This window comes from Odocoileus virginianus, chromosome 1 (assembly GCF_023699985.2).
Source record: "Odocoileus virginianus isolate 20LAN1187 ecotype Illinois chromosome 1, Ovbor_1.2, whole genome shotgun sequence".
NCBI classification, from domain to species: Eukaryota; Metazoa; Chordata; class Mammalia; order Artiodactyla; family Cervidae; genus Odocoileus; species Odocoileus virginianus.
In genome coordinates, this window is record NC_069674.1 from 83,444,637 (window position 1) to 83,453,673 (window position 9,037).

At 49.4% G+C, this 9,037-nt stretch overlaps 1 protein-coding gene across 2 annotated transcripts; it reads left to right on the forward strand.

Annotated features, from left to right (window-relative positions):
* Positions 1 to 781: 781 nt before the first annotated feature.
* SP8 (Sp8 transcription factor) lies at positions 782 to 6,212 on the forward strand. Of its 2 annotated transcripts, none has more exons than XM_020902068.2 (2): positions 782 to 913; positions 1,925 to 6,212. In XM_020902068.2, the coding sequence occupies exons 1-2, from the start codon at positions 893 to 895 to the stop codon at positions 3,416 to 3,418; spliced, it is 1,515 nt and encodes a 504-aa protein (XP_020757727.2). In that variant the 5' UTR covers positions 782 to 892; the 3' UTR covers positions 3,419 to 6,212. The 2 variants fall into 2 exon arrangements, with proteins under 2 accessions (XP_020757727.2, XP_070326370.1); XM_070470269.1 differs by lacking the exon at positions 782 to 913 and adding an exon at positions 944 to 1,302.
* Positions 6,213 to 9,037: the final 2,825 nt, after the last annotated feature.

Below are 9,037 nucleotides of genomic sequence, written 5' to 3' on the forward strand. Positions count from 1 at the left end.
ACGTACAGACACTTCACTGCACCGGTCCTGTTCTCCACCACAGTTTCGTCGCAGAGACACACACCAGCACACACGATCCCTTCCCCACGTGTGTGACACAGTGCCCTCGCCTCGCGCCTGTGGAGCGAACACACACTCATCCACTCTCCCTCCTTTTTCACACACACAAACCCGCAGAGTCACCCTTCTTCTCCAAACCACACTCAAGACACCACCTAGCACACTCCCCCCGCCCCCCACACACACTCGACAGCACTGTCCCCCTCCCTCCCCAGGTTTATCACTCAGTTACACTACACTCACCCTTCCCTCAACAATTTACTGGTCTGTTCCCCTTTGTCACACACACAGTTAAATTGTCACTCACAACCCCTCTCCCTCTCGGCACGGTCCCTCCCCTTCCCCGTCGCGGTTTCACTGCCAGACTCTACTCCCCAGCCTCTCCGCGTCGCCCCCCTCAGGCTGCACTGCGTTCTTCTCAGCTTTGCTGCACTCGCAGTCACACACACACACACACACACACACACCACACACACACACACACACACACACACACACACACACACACACACACACACACACACACACACAACCGCTCTGTAACTCACACGCAGTCACGCGCGCCCCTCCCGCTCCCGCTCCGGCTCCCCGCAACCCCCCCAGGGCGGCCGGCGGCGGCGCCGATGACCTCACGGCGCGCGCGCGGCGCGGCCCGGCGAGGCCGCAGATTGGCTGGCCGCGCCTCCGCGGCACTTCAAAGCCGGAGAGGGAGCTACAATTGTGGTGGAATGGGCGGAACTGATCATTGTATTGCACACCTCTAAAAAAAACACTGCCTCTGATTTATCAATATAAAAAAGATCCTCTGAGAGGAGGAGGGCACTTTTGTGTGATGGCAACTTCACTTCTAGGGGTGAGTCTCAGGATTTTCTCTTGCTGGTTTAATTAGTTTTCTTTTATTGCCGATCGGAGGGGGTTAAAATCGCCCCGGCCAGGCCACGGGCTATCAGTCTCTATTGAGAGCTTTTTTCCTACCCCCCTTTAAATACAAGTGAGTTTAGAGAAAAGAAAGAGGGGGAGAGGGGGGGCAGAGTCACTTTTTTCAGCGCAGGAAAAGGTTCGGAGGGCATTTAGACAAGCCACCTCGCAGCGCCCGGCCGCTCCCCGCCCCGGAGACGTGCGTCCAGCCTATTTTACATGAGACGATTTCGGGGGTAAAGAAAGCAAGTTTTTCCTCCTGGGCAAACTGCAGATTTTCTCTCTTCCCCTTAAAAAAATTCCTCAGCCCGCCTTGTCTTGCAGGTACGTTGAACCCGTCTCTCTCTCTCTCCTTCATTTTCTCTTTTTTAGTATTGTAGACCTTTTTTTTTTTTTTTTTTTTAAAGAAAATCAGGAAGAGCGATCGAACCCTATAGTTTGACGTCTTTTGGCCTGGGAGAAACAACCCAGGATGGGTTTCTGGGAACCGCAACAGGATTTTCAAAGCTTTTCTGTGGATTTCAGGAGTAGCTCTTAAAAGCAATCCAATGGTTTTTCCCCAGGCTTCTCCGCAAACGAATCTTCCTTCTTCCCCAATCTGGACTTTTTGCTTGCTTGTTTGTTTCGAAGTGCCTGGGGCCTTGTGTGCATAAGAGTGTTGTTTTAGGTGAGAATACTTGTCAAACTCTTCTTTAGCATGGCGCTTTACTCCCGAATCAGACGCCGGCAGCCAAACTTGTCCCCTCCCGTAGAGTAGGAAGCAGCCGGGCGCCGGGGCTGTTGGGGGAGCCAGGTGAGTTGGTGGCGCCGCGCCGCAGCGAGAAATGGGGTGCACTGGGGGCGTTTTGGAGGCTACCGGAGGACTGATGCACATTTCCTCCCTCCCTCCCCCTCCGGACCTTTGCCCACCTCCCCTCCCCCACCCCTTCTCGCCTCCTTCTCTCAGGAAGAACCGAGGTTGGGATCGACTCCTTTGGCCATGCTCGCTGCTACCTGTAATAAGATCGGCAGCCCCAGCCCGTCTCCCTCCTCCCTCTCGGACAGCTCATCTTCCTTCGGCAAAGGCTTCCACCCCTGGAAACGGTCCTCGTCCTCGTCCTCCGGCAGCTGCAACGTAGTGGGCTCCAGTCTCTCAAGCTTCGGCGTGTCGGGGCCCTCCAGAAACGGCGGCTCGTCCTCGGCGGCGGCGGCGGCCGCGGCGGCGGCGGCGGCGGCGGCGGCTCTGGTGTCCGACTCTTTCAGCTGTGGCGGCTCACCCGGCTCTAGCGCCTTCTCGCTGACCTCCAGCAGCGCCGCCGCCGCCGCCGCCGCCGCGGCCGCCGCCGCCTCGAGCTCTCCCTTCGCAAACGACTACTCGGTGTTCCAGGCCCCTGGCGTGTCGGGGGGCAGCGGCGGCGGGGGTGGCGGCGGCGGCTCCTCGGCGCACTCGCAGGACGGCTCCCACCAGCCCGTGTTCATCTCCAAGGTGCACACCTCTGTGGACGGGCTGCAGGGCATCTACCCGCGCGTGGGCATGGCGCACCCTTACGAGTCGTGGTTCAAGCCCTCGCATCCCGGCCTGGGCGCCGCCGGCGAAGTGGGGTCAGCCGGCGCCTCCAGCTGGTGGGACGTAGGCGCGGGCTGGATCGACGTGCAGAACCCGAACGGCGCGGCGGCGCTGCCCGGCTCCCTGCACCCCGCCGCCGGGGGGCTCCAAACCTCGCTGCACTCGCCGCTCGGAGGCTACAACTCGGATTACTCAGGCCTGAGCCACTCAGCCTTCAGCAGCGGCGCCTCTTCGCATCTGCTCAGCCCCGCGGGGCAACACCTCATGGACGGCTTCAAGCCGGTGCTGCCCGGCTCCTACCCGGACTCTGCCCCGTCGCCGCTGGCCGGCGCGGGGGGCTCCATGCTGAGCGCGGGGCCGTCGGCGCCTCTGGGGGGCTCCCCGCGCTCTTCAGCCCGCCGCTACTCCGGCCGCGCCACCTGCGACTGCCCCAACTGCCAAGAGGCGGAGCGGCTGGGCCCGGCTGGGGCGAGCCTGCGGCGCAAGGGCCTGCACAGCTGCCACATCCCGGGTTGCGGCAAGGTGTACGGCAAGACGTCGCACCTCAAAGCGCACCTGCGCTGGCACACGGGCGAGCGGCCCTTCGTGTGCAACTGGCTCTTCTGCGGCAAGCGCTTCACGCGCTCCGATGAGCTCCAGCGGCACCTCCGGACCCACACCGGCGAGAAGCGCTTCGCCTGCCCGGTGTGCAACAAGCGCTTCATGCGCAGCGACCACCTGAGCAAGCACGTGAAGACGCACAGCGGCGGCGGCGGCGGCTCGGCGGGCTCGGGCAGCGGCGGCAAGAAGGGCAGCGACACCGACAGCGACCACAGCGCCGCGGGCAGCCCGCCCTGCCACTCCCCGGAGCTGCTGCCGCCCCCCGAGCCCGGGCACCGCAACGGCCTGGAGTGACGCGCCCCCCGCCCCTGCCCCTCGCCCCTTCTCCTCCCACCTTGGTCCGTTTGGGCTTCGTGGGTCCTGGCTTTGGCTCCAGTCTCTCCCCACCCTGCTCACTATCTCTTTCCGTCTGGGCCCTTCTCTCTTCTAACTCTGTGACAACTTTGTAAAGGGAGTGTGGACATGGGGGTAACACGCGTTGCTCTCCTGGGCCCTAGGTGTCTCTACCGGATAACACCTCTGGGGCCCAGAACAGCCCCAGCCGGCGCCTCGCCAGGCCTTTGATCTGGTCCTCTCCCTGTTCCCCCTTCACCATCCCCAGCGGGAACGGGCACATCTTTTAGAGGGAAGTGGCCGCTGGAGGTAAGGCTGGACCGATCCAGTGCCTGGGACCCCGGGCCTCCGCACGCGCGGTTCACAACTAGGCTGAGCAAGGTTGAGCGCCACCCAGGGCCTCCGGGGCAGGCCAGCCGCCGACTGGCTAGGTACCAGTACCAGAACGGCGTTTTCGGGCGTCTGAGTTGCGGAGCGCCCTGCCCTGCAGCCGGGCGCCGCGGCCTGCCCTTCGCAGAGCCGTCGGGTACCCATCTGGGGGCACGGAGACCCGGAGTTTGCCTAGTTCAGCTCTCCAACGCCAGCCCTGACTCTTTCTCTTTGTTTCCTGGGGTGGAACCGATGCAAGTTTCAGCTAAGGGCAGTCTTGGTGAATCGATGCAACAGCCTTCTTTAATCTTTATAACTTTTTTAAACGAAAAATCTAAAGAAAACACAACAGCATTCTTCTATTTGGTTTCCTTTGTGGGTATGTTTTCCTCTATCAGTAAACAAGTCTTTCTATCAAAATTGTGCTAATATTGATCCCAAAGTTATTTTGATCGCATTAACTTAACTTATGGGGTTGGGGGTGGGGGTGAGGGTAGGTGTCTTTTTCTTATGCAAAAATACCCCTTTCCGGTGAGACCAGATTAACTATCTCTGTGTTTGTCCTTTTCTACCTCGTTTTCACCACTCCCGAGCATAATCTCCTTTTTTATTTTTATTTTTTTTTTGCTAGTCCAGCAGTCAATTTGTATAGTACCCATTTCTGTAAATTCTTGCAATTCGTTGAAGATTCTTAGGATTTAACTTTTTTGTGTGTGATTTAAACTTATAAGCAAGTTAAAAAGCTATTGTTTATTTCGGACGAGGCTGTAGTTTAAATGCCAAAAGGGAAAAACAGAAAAAAATTGTAAGATATATCTGAACCTGATGGTTTGTACAACTGGAGAATCGTTCTAGATTAGGTATCAATTAACTCTAACTCCACCAGTGTATGGGTGCGAGGTGCAGTTGTCCAGGAGACGATTTTGTATAGTATTTTTCTTGTACATTACTTCCAGTAAATATTTGAAAATATATTGAAGTAAACTTGATTTTTTTTTTTCTTTTTGGTCACAAGAAAATATTAAGAGTTATTCTTGCAGTTCTGATGAGCTGCAGATTTTTGGAACTCACTTCTGGAGGTGCAGAGCCACAAACGCACTTTCGGGGCCTAGTTTTGCTCGAATATGGATTTAGATAGATATCAAACTGTAACTAAGACAATATTTGATAAATGTGGGATGACACTTAATTTAATGAAGCATGTACTTACTTGCATTTGCTGGCAGTTCAGGCATAGTTAAAGTGAGAGTTCTCTTATATTTCATAATAAATGGGTCTGCCAAAAACCCATGTGTTAAATAAAATGTCCAAGTGAATCTCAACTAACTTTGGCCTTTGTGTATTTCCTGAAGGTAATATTGTTAACTGTTAATAATAAACACTCCTGACACTACATTTGAATGTTTGCAGATTCTGCAAACTAATTGCTCATTGTAATGTTGAAATAATTTGGATATTTCACATTGAAATGAAAAGCCTTTCTCTGGGACATTTTAGACTTGCATTTTAAATGCATGAAATGTAATTGATTTATTTGTAATATTTTAAATGGTATTAATAAACTCAGATAAAGACTAGGTCAGTTAATTTGTATTTTTTTTTCCTTTTTAAACTGGACATTTGCATTTTATCTTCAGTTAAATGTCTAATTTAAACAAAATATAACCCTGTTTTGAGGTAATATTTAAATAATTATTTTTAAGCTATTACTTAGATGGAATGAAATATTTGGGGAAGCTGTGGTTTCTCTATTTACCAAGATAAAGACTGTAGTGTCTAAGAAATGTAATTATTTACCAGCAGATTTTAGCTCCAAGCATCAGGATTTACTGAGCTCTTAAAATTTGTACAAAGTCACCAAACAATTGAAAGAAATTTCTTCATTCTGCTTTCTTCTCATTCTCCAGAAGGAGTCAGGTTGTTGGCCATTGGTTGCATTTGGTATTTAAAAGGCCAAGCCTTACACTAGAAGATCAGTACATCTAAAATAAAAACATGGGTTTGCGAATAACTTTTTGTTGTTAGGGGGTGGAGGAGGTCAAGCTAACAGAAGCTTGTTTTTGGCATTCCATGTCTTAGCTAAAGATTATGTAGAGGTAAATATCAGTAGTAGATTCCTGTTGAAATGAGTTATCTGTTCTTTTAAAGTCTCTAAACAGCCACCAAAGAAAAGGAAGGTTAAACCTTAATCTATCTACTAGGCTATTGTTCATAGGTGTCAATGATGCCAATAAAAAAATACTGTCTTGTTATGTCTAAGTGCATTTAAGCAATGGGTGTTCCTTGAGCCATACTTTGAAACATAAAATACTTTAAATGTTGATTGCTGTTATATCAAAGTATTTCACTATTAGATTAATATTATTTTGAAACAAACTGAATAAAAAGTTAGTGTGTTCAGATTCTTTTAAGTTTAGCTTCTTTCTTTCCGTTTGCATTTTCCCACCCTAAATTCAGTCTTGGTGTGCATCTTGAACTGACAATTTTTCAATGAAATTTATATAAAGTCATTATTAGCCATAGAAACAAGTGAAAATACGGAGTGTTATAAATACTGTAAATTCGTAAGAAAAAGACAGGGATAAAGTATTTTAGAATAATGTAGTTTGTGCCCAAGTAACAGCATGCCTTAATCCTGTTGTCTGTGCTGACGTTTGAGAACTCCAACCCCTATGACTTAGGCAAGCAAGTAAGCTCTAATTCTTTGGTATACTACAGCTCTACATAATGGTTTTAAAAAGTAAAATAGTCTCTTTCTGTTACTTTCTTCCTAGGAATAACATGCAGAACACATTTTTAAGTGTTTCTTTTTTATTGAAAGTTGCAGTGCTGAGGGATTCAGAGAAAACGGTTCTGAAGGAGTTAAATGTAGAGGCAGGTAAGAAAAAAGCTGCTTGGTACCTTCATTATATCAGTTGCATTTTACCCAAGATCACATTTGATTTACAAAGTGGTTGACAATAAGGATAGATATTGTCTGGAAGAAGATTCTGGGGTGGGTAAACGGGGACAGATTTTTCTGTAGTATGGATGTTCAAATTTTCACTTTCTTCCTTTGGCTTCTCCCCACTTAAGCTTTGGTTTATTTTGTTTTGTTGGCTATAGCCAAAAAATTCATTTCTGCAGGGTGGGCAGGGTTTCCTTTCGGGGGGTGCACATCTTTTTGGAGGATAGAAGATGAAGTACAAAACTGGTTTCTCCCCATTTTATCTATGCTAATGCACCCCATAACAGTGCCTGTAGTCTCAGTCAAATGAAGCCAAAGGCTTGGTCTCACTTTAAACCAAGGGACAAGCTTCCAGTCTTGCAGATCAAGGTAGAGTTAAACTAGCTGTTGACCCACAGGTCAGGCCAGCATGTATGTCTACCCTCAGGAGACTGGACTAGGGCTGCAGCTGAGTCCAGCTTTTCTGTTAACCTGCCTCATTTCATCCCCAAACTTGAGTGTTTCTTCCTTACCCTGCTTTCTCCTGTTCTGGTTCAACTTCTTTCTGGATGATGTCTTTTGCTTAGGAACATGACTATGATTTGTTGAGCTGGACTATCAGCAAAAAATTTGTTTAAGCTAAAACGATTTAAGCAAATGTGATGAGTTACTCTTCTTTATCAACTGATACTAGAAAAAGTTCCTGAATGGGTTTGTCCTCCTTCCACTCTCATCTTACCCCAATCTTGGTATAACTTCTCAATGGGGCTCCCATTGGGGACAGAATGCTGAAATTAAAAATTAAAGACAAGCATATCATGAGACTGGACTCGTGAGCGGACAAATCGATAATCCTGCCATCTACATTTTCATCTCCCCACGGATCTTTTGTTGAGATTATGGAATGTTACAGAGGGCCTGTGGAGGAATTTTTTTTTAATAAATATTTTATTTTAGAGGATTAGCTCAAAGGTCAGTTGATCTTTTAGGCTGGTAAATTAAGGCAGGAACTTGGGGGGGAAGGGGAGTGTAGATTTGATTATTCTCTGGTTGCCTAAAATGGTAAAGAAATTCTACATTTTGCTCAATTTTTCAAATAGCCTCAAAGAGGGGTTAATTTGACGTAGATATTTTGAATAAACTGGGGTTTTAAATGTACTGCTGACTTTTACTGCTTCTGTCCAAACAGGCATTATTATTTCTCCCTACACCCTTAAGAAAAACTCAGGTATGATCAAGCTCCTCTCTCTTTTAAAAATATGGTTTCTATGTTGTCTCCCCCCACCCCCCTTTTCTTTAAAAAGTAGCCAAGCAGATTAATTCTATCACTGTCTTGAAAGAAAATTGTGTTAAGTAAAGGATCAACGGGAATGAAGTGTACTCATTTTTAAGTTAGGACTGTCGTTCTGGGTGGTATCTTTTGAAGACTTTGCTCGATATACAATTGTTGCTGTTGTTTAAAAATTAAGATTCAGAATTTGCTTTTGCCCTATTTATTCCCTGCTTCCGGATTAAAGGAAAGCCGATAATTCCTTGCTCTAGCCGCTAAGATTGGAGGGGATGCGCGTCAGTGGCCATCTCTTTAGGTTCGCCGCATTCCCTCTACGCTGAAGTGTTGATTTGCTTAGCGGGGGGAGGGGGCTTGGGGGTGGTATCTATTTTCTTTGGTCCCTGGGCGCGTGTTAATTTAATTTAATTTCCTGCGGAGTCTCCTGGCGGTGAGCAAGCAGCCTTATACATTTTGCTTCGATTCCTAACGACAGTCGGGGCTTCTAGAGCTCCAGAGACAGCGAGGGGAGCTGGAGGATGATTGAGAACCAGGAATGAAGCGCCCGCTCAAAACTGCTGCTTTTCACTGTTGTTCTTTCCTGTCCATTTGGGGAATTTCTTCTAGGCCCACTCCCTAACTTCACTTCTCAGGCAAGCCATTTCTTGCCGCGCGGGAGGGAAGGTGGAGAAGCCCGCTGCCTCTCTTGCGGGGCTCGAGGCTGAGTTTGGGCTGCCCAAAGTTGCCCTACTGCTTCAGTGAATTCAAGGCGATGTGTTGAGCCCAACAGAGTTTCCCAGCCTCTCTAAACGCTACTTCCTCTTTCCTTTCCCTTCTCGACTTGCCAGCTGCTCTCAAAAAAGCCTCTCCGAGACTCCCCGAAAACGTTTGAGGGGACGAGCCGCGTTGTCCACCCAAGAGCTGCAGCGAAGGGTGGGGCGGCAGTCGGGTCTCTCCCGGAGCACCGTTCCCGCCCGCATTCCCCCCTGTGCTGCCCGCCGAGCCGCCGCGCGCGGCG

Coding starts and splice junctions, on each gene's coding strand:
- SP8 (XM_020902068.2), top strand. CDS start 893: ATGGCAACTTCACTTCTAGGG. Junction 914..1,924: donor TGGCAACTTCACTTCTAGGG/GTGAGTCTCAGG, acceptor TCCTTCTCTCAG/GAAGAACCGAGGTTGGGATC.